This window comes from Leptinotarsa decemlineata, unplaced genomic scaffold (assembly GCF_025532065.1).
Source record: "Leptinotarsa decemlineata unplaced genomic scaffold, Ldec_3_MD MMD2_tig00026358_RagTag_RagTag, whole genome shotgun sequence".
Classification (NCBI taxonomy): domain Eukaryota; kingdom Metazoa; phylum Arthropoda; class Insecta; order Coleoptera; family Chrysomelidae; genus Leptinotarsa; species Leptinotarsa decemlineata.
The window spans coordinates 2,335,255-2,349,567 of NW_027412703.1; the positions used below are offsets into that span (position 1 = coordinate 2,335,255).

At 34.1% G+C, this 14,313-nt stretch overlaps 1 protein-coding gene across 1 annotated transcript in view; it reads left to right on the plus strand.

Annotated features, from left to right (window-relative positions):
• KLHL18 (Kelch like family member 18) overlaps positions 1 to 14,313 on the plus strand; it is a 29,178-nt gene that overhangs the window by 9,958 nt on the left and 4,907 nt on the right. Inside the window, exons 5-9 of the mRNA XM_074184759.1 lie at positions 2,969 to 3,139; positions 3,194 to 3,550; positions 3,612 to 3,778; positions 3,833 to 3,944; positions 11,960 to 12,067. Coding sequence (XP_074040860.1) covers positions 2,969 to 3,139; positions 3,194 to 3,550; positions 3,612 to 3,778; positions 3,833 to 3,944; positions 11,960 to 12,067 — 915 coding nt within the window. The remainder of the gene's footprint in view (positions 1 to 2,968; positions 3,140 to 3,193; positions 3,551 to 3,611; positions 3,779 to 3,832; positions 3,945 to 11,959; positions 12,068 to 14,313) is intronic.

Consider the following 14,313-nt stretch of genomic DNA (forward strand, 5'->3'; position numbering starts at 1 on the left):
CTTGATTAGCCAATCGGAGCATGTATACAAGAGAAGATCTAGATCCATATAAATTTACAGGATAGTTAAATTCAAATGATGAACGTGTGCGTCGCAGATGTGCGGATGTGTATAGTCCTAGCGGATAGCTGTAGTTTAAATTTCTATCCGCTCCGTATATTCCAGCTCCCTTTCCATGTTTGGTCTTCGATCCATCTGCATACCAGGTGTTTTTCCCAAACATGTTTTCGGGATGACTAATGGACTTCCACTCTTCACGGCTTACGATTTTGACCGTGATTTTTGTGTTAAAGGTGTACTTCGGTGTCATGTGGTCCGTGCACATATTCAATATGTGCTCCTCCACTTGTTCCGAAATTTCTGTTCGGTCCGATCTTTTGTAGTTCGGTGAGTTTTTCAGTCTGAATTGGCCCATCCTGGCCTCCCCCATTATCACAAGGTGTAAAGGAGGTAGATTCAGGAGTGTCTCCAATGCAGCTGTTGGGGTAGTTCTCATTGCTCCCGTCATTCCCAAACATGCCACCATCAACATTCCCACCATCGTGCGTCTGGCGAGCATCAGTGCTACCTCCGCTTCCTCTTTATCCTGTCCAAGTGTTGGTTCCAGGTCAGTTTGGAATCTAGGATTACTCCCAGATATTTAACCTCCCCCGACACTTGTATTTCTTCACCTCGAAGTTTTAGAGGTCCGAGACCTTCCGTTTCAGTCCTCTTGGTGAATGCTACTATGGTCGATTTGGATGGGCTTATGTTAAACCTTTCTTCTTCGGTCCATCTTGTTATAATATTCAGGGCCTGCTGCATGCATCCCTTCACTACTTTATTGTATTTACCCTGGACTAAGATGACTAAGTCGTCTGCATAGCCCAGTGCTTTATACCCCTTGTGGTCCAAGAGACATAATAGCTCGTCCATTACAAGGTTCCATAACGGAGGGGATAGAAACCCCCCTGAGGACTGCCCCTTGCTACCCGTGCCATGACTGTTTCCCCATAATGATTGTATATACCAATCTTCCCCTAAGTATGCAGTCTATCCACCTACAGCTTGTCTTGTCGATCCCTCTTCTCCTCAACGCCTGGATGATTGATTGACATAGAGCCGTTTCTGTTGACATACCTGACCTGTATGCATATTGGACTCGATGTAATGGTCTGATAGCCAGTGATACGTCCCTGATATGCCTGTCAAGTAGTTTTTCTAGCGTTTTCAACGCAAATGACATGCTAATACAGTCGGACAGGCCTTCGCCGAGTCCTGTCCGATTTTCCCAGGTTTCCGAATGAAGGTGGCCCTGATCAGTCTCCAAATTTTTGGTATGTGTCCCAGTGCTAAACTTGCCCTGAGAATTATACACAATTTGTTGAAAAGTAGTTCCAGTCCCTTTTGAATCATTACTGGGTATATGCCATCAGGTCCCGGCGACTTATAGGGTTGAAATGAGTTTACAGCCCATTTAATTTTCTCCAGATTTATCACCTTCTTTGTCATTTGCTAGTCCTCCCTGGATGCCCTTTTCGGGGCCTCCAGTTGTGAATTCGTCCAGGACTCCGTTGTTAGATTTGTAATTTCTGACCCAGGAAAGTGTAACCGGAAAAGCTCTCTAATAGTCTCTTCTTCGATTAAACTGATGTTGTTTGCGTTGAATATTTCATGTCGTATTATTCTGCATTGAGATGTAGTTTAGTCTCTTTTGAACCCTACATATGTTCGTGTTCTGTATCTCATATAACAATATTACATTAAGTATATTGACTGTGATAACCTTGTTATTCATATATCTGTGGCCATTTATATTTTTAACCAATATTAATGATACTGCCTCATGATTTTCTACTACTTCTGTAATGTTCACTGTACTTGACATGTTCTACACCTGAAAAGGTTTTTTATTACAAAAAACTATCTATCTATAAAATCTTCACCGCATCAGTCATATCCTGTAGATAATTGTGGATGTGATTCTGAACTCCATGAATTATTTTTGTTGAAAAACACTTGAAATGTTGACAGTGTCATACGATGATTGTACTCTGAGAGACAAGACGTTCGCCCTGGACGCCCCAGCACATCAACAACCAATTAAAATGTTGATAAAATTGTTATGGAGAATCTTCAAATCACTGTTAGAGAAGTTGCTGAGGATGTCGGCATATTGGTTGACTCATACCATGCAATTTTTTCGTAAATTTTGGGCCTGAAGCGTGTGGGACCGAATTTTATTCCAAAATTGCTGAATTTAGACCAAAAAAACAGTCGCATAAGCATCGCTCATGAACTGTTGAATGATGTCAACGGCAATCCAGGTGATAACTAGTAACCAATCATGAGTATATGGTTATGACATCGGAACCAAACTCCAGTCGTCCCAATGGAAGACCCCAGGAAAGCCAGACCAAAAAAGCACGTCAAGTTCGATTAAATGTCAAGGTTTTGCTCACCATTTTCTTCGAACACCATCAGGTGTTCTTGTTCGTAATTTTTTGGCCAAAAACAACACCATAATCATGCTTCAGCCACCATTTTCACCGGATTTGACCCCCTGCGACTTTTTCCTGTTCCAAGATGGAAGAGACTCATGAAAGGACGACCCTTGAAGAGATAAAATCCGAATCGCTTAGAAAGCTCTTGGACATACCAAAAAAATGTGGTAATGGACGAAAACCGGAATTTTTCACCAAATTTTGTCAACATTTCATTCATTTTTTGAAAAAGATAAAAATAATAAAAAAGTACATATATTGTTAGGAAATTATGAGGTTATATTACAAAGAAACCTGTACAAAAGCTGTACAACTTCTGTGTTGAAAATTTCTATAGAACGTCAAAATATTCTGTAATACTTTTTTTCATCCTTATTTGAACGCATCTCCATTGATGTTTTGATTATTGTTTCGTCAAAATTTGAAAAGAGTACTCTTTGATAGAGCTGTTGCAATATTTTTGTCACCTTCTAAATATCTTGCAGTGAAGAACAAGTTTTCGAAGCATGCATGAGATGGGTCAAGCATGATGTAGAAAGAAGAAAGGAATTTTTACCTGAATTGCTCTCTTTAGTGCGACTGCCATTACTGTCACCTTTGTATATAACGGATAGAGTAAGAAACGAGGATCAGATTAGATATTCCATACAGTGTCGGTAAGAAGACTGTAATATATTTCATGTGTGAAAGTCAACATCCATTTTTCGCAGTGATCTTGTGGATGAAGCGTTAACATTTCACTTAATCCCAGAAAGGAGAGCTCTGATACAAAGTTTTCGAACTGAACCAAGAGTGTGCGACATCAAAGGATATATTTATGTCGTTGGAGGTCTCAACAGGCATGGTGATTCTCTTTCTACCGTTGAGTATTATGATCCTAAAATTGATAAATGGAACATGGCGCCGCCAATGTCCATGATGAGATCCCGCCTGGGCGTGGCAGTGCTGAAAAGTAAACTGTTTGCTTTTGGAGGTTATAACGGAAAAGATAGGTTATCCAGCGTAGAAGTTTATGATGCCATCAGGAAGGAGTGGTCAACCGTCACTCCGATGATTTGTAAAAGAAGGTATGTTTGTTTCTATTTCGGATATGCTACTTTTAATGTTTTTTGTATCATCAATTTTTAGTGCTCTAGGTGCTACAGCTTTGGGTGATATTATTTATGTATGCGGTGGGTACGATGGTGTAACTTCTTTGAACTCTGTAGAAAGGTATCATCCAGCAACGAGTTCATGGTGCTCCTTGGCTCCTATGAACAAATCAAGAAGTGCTGGTGCCGTCATAGCGTGTCAAGGTCATTAAGAGTGCATTTTTTGAAAGCGTAGTACTTGAAAATTTACTTTTTTAGGATTTATTTATGCTCTCGGAGGACATGACGGGCTCTCAATATTTGATTCAGTGGAACGTTATAATCCAGCTACCAATACGTGGATGGAAGCACCTCCAATGCTCACTAAAAGGTATAGTAATGCGTAAGACATTGGAGTAGTCCTCATGAATAATGAAATAATCAACGATATTAAAAGAAAAAATAGAATTTTTAGAAAACTGAAAACTATAGACTCAGGTATTCTCAAAGAAGATTTCCGATCTCTTCGTCGATCCATCAAAACAAAAATTAATTTAGCATACAGAGAATATGAAAATAAATCTGAAATGACAATCAAAGAAGATCCTACCAATTTCTGGTCGTACATTCAAAATATGAAAGGTACATCAAGAATTCCTAGTATTCTATTCTGGGACGATGTTGAATACAACAGTGCCTCCGAAGTCGTTAATGCATTCGCACAATTTTTTGAAAGTGCATATTCTCCACCCCTACAGTCATATAAACATAGGAGTATGCAATAATAATGTCATGAAAAGCATCCTGATTACGCAAAAAAGAGCAATTAGATACATTTCGAAAGCAAAGGCGAGTATTGCATAAACTACATACTGTTGTTGCCATATTCATAGCGGAGACAGTTTGTCTGATCAAAAAACATCTGAATAAATTCAATACGGCTAACCGCTATCCTACACGCAAGCAAAACAGTATTAACTTACCCAAGCCGAATTCTACTTTAGTGATGGACTCTATTATTTATAATGGTTGCAGGATGTTCAATCACTTACCTGATTTTTTAAGAGAAATTAACACATTAGGTAATTTTAAAAAGGCTGTCTACTTTTTACTGTGTAGTCGCCCGTATTATACTTTGGAAGAATTTTATGCGGATAGCTTTTAATCTAACTATTTTTTATTTTATTTACTTATTTTTCTCTCATTGTTAAGGATTTTTATATTATATGTTGACTGACAAAGTGTACCTTTTAGCATTTAGTGTTTTATTTATATAAGTACTTTGTCCACAAGAATTCCTTGTTCTTTATGACAATAAAATTGATTGATTTATTGAATGTTACCTGAAACAATTGTATCATTTCTATAAAACATTTTTCACTAATTGAAATCTGGAATTCTCTCAACAAACCAAAACTCACGAGCGGGGATGATAATATACCTAGCTTTTTCGTTAAAGATTGTGCACACCTTCCAGATACACCATTACAGTCAATCTTCAATCTAGCACTGAGTACAGGATGCTTTCCTAACAAATGGAAAATATTAAAAATGTGCCCAATTTTCAAAGCTGGTGCCATAAACAATATCCAAGACTACCGACCTATAAACCTGCTATCCAACTTTGCAAAGGCTTTTGAGATGTGCTTGTACAACAGAATCTTTTCTAGTGTTAAGAATTAATTTTAAACAATCAACACGGTTTCTTTAGCAAAAGATCAACAATATCAACTTAATGTGTTTCACACAATCGGCAAGTAATGCACTTAATAATAACCTACAAGTAGATATTGTTTACACAGATTTTTCGAAGGCGTTTGACAAGTTGGATCATAACATTCTTAATAATAATCAGTCGTTGTTCTGACTTCATAGAGAACAGGTGTGAGTTTAGTAAATTGTTTATAGTTCAGTAGCGTACGATGACTATTAAAAGGGAAAATACACTAATATTGGATTTCAAGAATGTTAGAAAAAAACCTCCAAATATAAATATCCATAGATGGATTAAACAAGAATTCGTTTTCTCAAGAGATCAAGTAGAATGTATTCAATATGATCACATACGTTCGAAGGTGTACATAAAAGTTATATCAAAGTTATTAGTAGAAAAAACCCTTCAGAGGTTTGAAAATATGAAATTGTTTTATGAAGATGAGGAAGAGAAACAAGAAATCTATATTAGTGCTGAAGAAGATGATATATGGGTAAGAATTTTTGATTTTCCTCCGGAACTTAAAAATTCCAAGTTGATAGAGTATTTTGGTAAATACGGAATAGTTAAAACAATAAGAAATGAAATGTGGTCAGGCCAAGATCTTTATCCGGTAGAAAATGGTGTTAGGTCTATGTTAATTTCAATGAAGAAGAAGATACCTTCCTATGTCACTCGAGGGAACAACATCTCTGGTTACATATAAAAATCAAGAAAAAACATGTATGATATGTGATAAACCTGGTCACGAAAGAAGAACATGCCCTTCAAAACCAAGCAACAGAGTTATGGCAATCAGAAGACCTAATGCACCGGTAATGCCAGCTTTACATAACTTACAAGGAACATCATACGTTGACGTAACACGGGATAAACCAAACAGAGAAACCACAGACCAAATCTTTGTCCATAACTTGGAAGATCTGATTGATCAAGCTGGGATGTATAACAATCAAATACTGAATGTCCAAGAAAAATATTTTGAACCACCTCATTCCTTGCCAGAAGTTATCGTTCACAACCCTGCACAAAAACCACAAGAGGGAGAGACTATCCATACAACTTCAGTGTCTCAAGAAGAAGATATTATACCAGCCACTCCAAGAAATGATAAACAGGAAAAGAAAGCGGAAAAGAAGAGAAAGAAAAAGGCTAAAACAAACGGAAGTTCGGAAGAAGAAGAAAGAAAAGTCCCTAAGTTACATATAAATCTGAGAAGCAACACCTCACAAAACATTAACGAATATGAAATAGATGAGGAAGAGAAATCTCCAGGGAGCGATGCTGATATGTTTTAGAACTTTTTATTGAACCTTTCTTACTACTATTTGTTTTTATTTCAGTCCATAAAAATAGCTACAAATTTACTTACTCTTCTTTCGGCTAACTGTAATGGTCTTAAAAATCCAGTCAAACAAGGATTACTTTCTGAATTTATCAAAAAGCATGATATTGATATTATTTTTGTACAAGAATTAACTACAGATTTTTTGAAACTCTCTCCTGGATATACCATGATATGCAACATAGGTGAAGCAAAACGCGGTACGGGAATTATACACAGATGTGGCTATGACATAAAGGATATACTTTGTTCTCAAGACAGTAGAATAGTATCGGTAACTATCGAAAATATTCGCTACGTTAATATTTATGCACCTTCAGGTAGTCAAAACTATCGCTCGAGAAATAAGTTTTTCCAAAATGATTTGTTTCTACACTTCAACTTCAATTTGCCTGTCATTTTAGTAGGAGATTTCAATTGTGTAATACAGCAAAGTGACTCTAAAAATAATACGTCAATTTGCAAAATGCTCTTACGACTCGTTCAGAGCTCAAATTTAGTTGATACATGGAATATTCTATATAAAAATAAAAAAGAATTCACATACATTAGAGACAATTGTTCTACGCGTATAGACAGGGCATATATATCCAAAGAATACAAAGATTTACTTTATAAAGCTGAAATTAAACCAGTAGCATTTTCAGATCATTCGGTGTATCTATTTTACCTTGAAATAAATAACAGGCCTAAAATTATAAATCATGGATGGGGTTACTGGAAATTAAAAAATTTTGTCTCAATGAAGAAACTATAAGCGATTTTAAACAAGAAATAATAAGATTAAAACAAAATTTCTGTTATAATAAAAATTTTATCAGATGGTGGTTTCATGTATTCAAAAAGAAAGTAAAATCTTTTTTAAAAAATATTGAAATAACTGATGCAAGAGAACATAAAAATACTGTTGAATTTTATAACAGGGCATTAATTGAATTGAATGAAAAACTTCTCAAAGGCGAACAGGTTGGGAATGAAATACGTGAAATAAAAAATATCATGATAGAATTGAAACAAAAAGCTTTGGACAAAAAATTCATGAACAAAAATAAAGACCAACTCAATGATCATTACTCCTTATATGACCTGATGAAGGAAAGGAAAAATAGCGCCTCAGTAATCTCAAAAATTAAAACTGAAAACCAAGGAATTTTAAAGACTTCTAAAGATATTTTACTTTATGCATCTGAACACTACAGACAAAAATTTCAATCTTCCGGGGTCGGGGAACAGGCTGTACGATCTATGCTATCTCATATTGTCAAGAAATTGTCGATTCTAGATAATACGCAATTAAACAAGGAAATCGATAAAGATGAAGTATGGAAAATCTTGAATTCAGAGTCAAAAAAGAAAACACCGGGTATCGATGGAATACCCTATGAATTTTACATTTGTTTTTTCAATGAGATAGGAGATGAATTAACAAAATTTCTTAATTTGATCTTCACTAGTGCAGTTTTGCCCCCTAGAGAATTTTCTGAGGCTGTTATTACTCTCATTCCAAAGATGAAAAATCCATTGATAATCAGTGATTGGAGGCCTATAGCTTTATTGAATACGGACTACAAGTTACTGACGAAAATTCTAGCGGAAAGAATAAAAAATGTGTTGCCAAAAATTTTAGGAGACGAGCAGAACTGTGGAACAGAAAAGTCAATTTTCAACAACCTTCTTTTGATCAGGGATACTATTTTAGATTGGGAAACTGAACAAAAAACTGAAGGAGGTATTATAAGTATTGATTTTTCCCAGGCTTTTGATAGGGTTAATCATTCATATCTTTGGCAAACTATCATATTATGGGATTCAGTAATAAAATAATACAGGCATTGAAAAACATTTATAGCACTGCAAATTCTTCAATGATGATAAATGGCTTTCTGTCTAAAAGTTTCGATATAAAGAGCTCAATAAGGCAGGGCTGTCCCCTGTCGATGATTTTATTCAGTATTTCGATGGAACCTTTTTTGAGACTATGTAATGTTTCCCTACAGGGCATAAAAACTCCAAACGGGATAAGGATAGCTTCGGCTTATGCAGACGATGTCACAATTTTTTTCACGAATCCAAAGGATATCCACGTTCTGAACAACTTGATTGAAATATATTGTGAGGCATCTAATGCAAATGTTAACTATGAAAAATCTGTAATCTTACCTCTAGGAAACTTCAAACATAACTTTTCACAAAATTTTTCTGTTAAAGAAGATGTTAAAATTTTAGGAATGAGAGTATGTGCAGACTTCAATGAGATGATACGGAAAAATTGGGACTCAATTATTCACAATATGCACGTACTCCTGGAAACCAATTACACACGGAATTTAGACTTGATAAAAAAAATTCAATTTGTAAATATGTTTGTGCTCTCTAAAGCGTGGTATTTGGCACAAGTTTTACCAGTTTCTCAGTATCACATACAGAAAATAAAACTTCTAACGGGTAATTACATATGGAGTGGTCATCTATATAGAGTTAGCAGGGACCAACTTTTTCTACCTTATAAACGGGGAGGGCTAAATCTTATTGATTTTGAATTGAAAGCAAAAGCTCTATTCGTCAAAACCCTTCAAAATTCTTTGGCCACCTGTGAAAGAAAAATAACTTACAAAACATATTTGAACTATATGCTAAATAATAACGTGAATAGCCCGGTACACAACTCTCTCAAAAAATACAAAGAAATCATTCGTGAGGCGATCGTAGAATTAGATCAAGATATGCTGCTGAAAACAAAACTAATATACCAAAGTTTTATGAAAAAAAAATACATTAAACCGCCCATAGAGTCGAAGTTTCCTAACAGTAAGTGGAATAAGGTGTGGAAAGTAATCGGAAATTGTAGAATTCCGTCAAAGTGGAGATCTGCTGTTTACAAAGCGATAAATGGAATATACCCGGTAGTTTCTAAAACTTTACGTCATGGCCTTAGCGACTCCAATTTGTGTTCGAAATGTGACGATATTGACAACATATCGCACCGTATTAAAAACTGTCTAATCTCGAAGGTCCCATGGAAATGGTGCTATGAGCATATAAAAAAAAATCGCCTGTGTAACGATAGTGGCGATCCAAGAGAGATATTTCAAACTTCCTTCAAAAGGGAAAAAGATACAAATGTGTGGCTTTGGATATACAGTGCTTTACTGTATAACAATTTAGAAAGTTTCAAAGATTTGACTGGTTTTATAGATACACTTCGAAGAAGTAGGTGGAATATGATACAGACTGGTAATATTGTTGATTTTTCTCATAAAATTTATTTCTTTTAATAAATTCTCACACTGTGATAATAGTTAAGTTCTACTACTACTATTGTACTACTTTAATGAATTGAATAAAGTGTTTAAAAAAAAAATAATAAACATCGCCAATATGGATTCGAATCTCAACTCTTAAACCTGTTCCGCTCATACTTAACTGAACGTATTCTATTCGTAGATTATAGAGATCACAAGTCGTTCCAATTTATTGTTAATAGTGGTGCCCCTTAAGGAAGCAATTTGGCACCTCTTTTATTCTCACTTTTCATTAACGAAATAGGAAATGATCTCTCTAGACTTCTTAACTCTTTGCAGATGATTTGAAAATCTTTCGGCCCATTACATCAGTGGAGGACTGCTTAACCTTACCTTAACCTTAAACTTACAAAAAGACCTCGACTTTTTGTACCTTTGGTGTATCAAAAATAATCTTCCCTTCAACACAAACAAATGTAAATACTCAAAATACACCTTTAAACATAATGTTATTACTGCATAAATAACACATCTCTTCAAATAAGCACTCATCAAAGGGATCTTGGTGTCACATTTGACCCTAAATGTAATGTAATGTAATGTAATTGTAATGAAAATTGAAATGAAGTAATTTATATACACAAAATAGGATTTACGCTGGCAGAGACATAGAAAATGTGGAAGACTCGAGATTGAGAATTTTGAATGATTTCGCAATAATGCAGCAAATAAGTGTATTAAGGCCAATAAATAATTTGAAAAACCGTGTTCAAAAATGTCTCGAAATGGAACGACTCCAATTCGAACATTTATTGCGCCATTAATTTTTTTGTGTATATAAATTACTTCATGTTATTATTGTTATCATTTCTTTTTCTGCTTATTAAAACACATATAATATATTTTTGATGTAGATATGTTTCAGATAATCATAAAAGGTTTTCCTATTCGAAGTTCATTGTAGAAAATGCTCGGAGCAATGAAAAAAATATGAATAGGTATCTGAAAATGAATAAAAAAACTCTCGAAAAACTCTTCAGTACATAGAGAGACATGAAAATTGCTATTGTGTTTATATTCAACTCAGTCAACCAATTTTCAGGGCCGTAATTTGAAAGGGAATAATTCACACGATTATAATCAAATATTACTGAAACATCCCAATATAAAATTGAATTTATTTTCTCAGTATGAAGTTTACTTCATACTTCTACGATCCAAAAACTACAACAAAAAATACAGGTCCGTATTTAAAAATTCAAAGATGGGTGTTGCCCAAGTCAGATGGCACCCTATATAAAAGATTAGTGGACATATTCTGATAGCCCACATCAAGTGTCAACAGCAAAATGTGAACAGATTTTCAAAATGTCTGCGAATAAAGACGATATAGGCAAAAAAATAATTTGGGATTTTTTCGTTTTTCCTGTATATCTCCAGAAACAAAAGAACTATTTTCGATTTTTTCACATCATTGAATAGGTCTCTAAAATACGCAACTTTGTCATAATTTAACCGACACTCTATCTCTTATCGTTTACGAGATCCCCATGTACAGAAACGAATTTGAATAGTCCTGTATATAGGCAGATAAATTCAATTGCAATAAATTGTTGGATGTAGCCGTTACTATGTGGTAGGAAATCATCATGAAAAATGAGAAATGAAACTTTCTGTTTAATGTATAAGTTTGAAAATGTCCTTATAGGATAAAACTGCAGTAACGTTAGTTTCGAATAAAAGTGGTAAAAAACATAGAATGTTTCATTTTTCATCAATTGCAATACTAAAGTCATCTTTTGTTAGTGTAATTACTCTGGTCTGATATAGCATTTGATATGATGTACCTGTATTTATTTATTCATTATTTTTGGACTAATTTATATTTTGTTATGTGCCTATTTTTTTCAACTACTGACATAAAATACGCTTTGTCAATAAGAATTTTTGTTCTTCAGGCAATAAAGAATATTTCTCTCTGTAAGTCCAAACTGAGTGGGTATATTTGATCATCCACTGCAACTCCCGACGGACTATTATAAATCCATTCTGTCGAGCTTTGAGCATGCATTGAAAACGAATAAAGATAAATTCTATTTTTTTAGGTGTAGACTAGGAGTCGCCATGCTTGGGGGAAAGTTGTATGCCTGCGGTGGGTACGACGGAAGTTGTTTTCTTCAGACAGTAGAAATGTTTGACCCTAGTACCAATAAGTAAGTTTTGTATCATTGAATCGTGATTTATAGGAAGGTGTGAGTAATAATGATAATAATAATTTATTACGAATGAAATAACAACTAAATGAACACCCTACAGAAGACCTAGTCTGTGCGTAGGGAAGGATAGTGAGATATCAAGGTTTTGCAAATGAGCTTTTATATAATGTGGGGTCTTCCAGGGGTCTATGGTTTGTGCTGCTGCCGCATAAACTTGAGCATATGCTTGAGGAAGCTATTGTATAGCAAAATACTTGTCGAGGTTTTTGTAAAACCCTTTTATAGCGAAAATCATACAATAAACTGTATTGATTAGCTTATTAATATAATATTCGAATAACTTTTTAAAAACAGATTGAAATACTAATATAATATACAAATATGTTCAAAACTATATGATACATTTTTTGGTTAACACCTGGCGTAAAGCTATAATAATAATAATAAATAGGAATAAATGAGAAATTATATAAGAAAGAGCAGTTTATTTTATACACTCTGGTTGTTTGCAATTTTTCCGTATTGTAACTTTTTTATTTTTATTGATTGAATCACTATTCTATGAAAACAATGACTAGTAGGAAGTAATAATCTCTATGGTATTTTCAATGATAGAATGAATTCTTTTTCTACAAGTATATTTTTTATCTCTCTTTCAAATGGATTCAATAGAATCTCTTATTTTATCTTCCTCAAGGCACTGTACTGGGGCCACTTCTTTTCACTATCTATATGAATAGTCTGTTTTCTTTGAAAACCACAGGTCGAACTGTCAGTTTCGCCGATGATACTGCCATTTTGTACACTTCTTCAACTTGGCAAAATATGAAGCAAACCGTTGAAGAGGATTTTCCAAAAATTTTGGAATGGTTCCAATTTAATAAATTGACTGTTAACTACAAAAAAACTTGGTACTTACCATTCACGTCTTATATTAGCGGATTACCGAACCTAGGTCCTCTCAAAGTAGGTTTGAACAAACAAATCCCTTCAGCAACAACGGTGAAATACCTTGGTGTCACGATAGATCGACATATGAAGTGGGATTTACATATGAAACAACTTCTCAAAAAATTAAGAGGGTTTCTTCCGAAATTTAGATATCTTAAAGAATTTATGGACATCGGACAATTAAAAATGATTTATTTTTCACTAATACAGTCACAACTTACATACGGAATTCTAGGATGGGGGGGTGTTAGTGATTGTTTTACAGAAAACGTAAATGTGGTTCAGAAATGGATTCTTAAACTAATATTTGGCAAGACACGTAATTATAGTAGTGATCTCTTATATGAAGAAGCTAAAATCATGGATATCAGACAACTTTTCTGTATGAAAATATTATTATTCATTAAAAATAAAAAAATTTCATTACAAGTTTTTGAACATACTCATAATACACGAAGTAATTATTCTTTATTTTTACCCCGATGTGACAAAACGATCGGACAACGAAGTGTCAATTATCTGGCACCCAGAATATACAAGCAAATACCTCATGAGATTCTGAATATTGAGAAATTTAGAAAATTCAAATTTTTTTTAACTGAGTGGATTCTCAAGACGGAACGTAATATTTTCAGTAATATTATAAATTCCAAATGAGTATGAAAAATGAAAAAAGAGTACCTCCTGATTATGTCATTTACCGAAGTGTGAAATTTACCTAACATGTGACTTATCAAAAAACCCAAATATGACTTTACCCGGATGTGTCATTATATCACGTACAAGCAGTTTGAACTGCTTCTGTGATTTTTCTGTTTATTTGTTTTTTTTTTTTGCATGTGTTATATTGGTTTTGTAATATTTTATTTTATTATGCAAATAAACATTATTATTATATTATCATTATTATTATTATCTCATAAGGGAGAGAATTATTCAATTTTGGCCCAACATAAAGGTAAATTCTCTACATAATATTTTTTTCAGGTCCAATAATTGAGTAACATGTTATTTTATTTCTTATGTGATCGATTGATTGTATTCAGATTTTCGCGAATGCCGATAAATTGTTGCCTTGAGAAAGTACAGTTGTCAAATATCGAGAATTTTTTGTGGATTCGAATAGTAATTGCGTATAATAATTTTTTGGGTTTTTGATGAATACTAAACTTCATATAAGCTCCCCTTGCACTATATGGAACTGAGTTGATTAATTTTCATGAATAGCGAAGAAGTAAAAGTAATTTTGGGATAATCAACAGAATTCTGTAGCATTCACTAAAAAAATTATA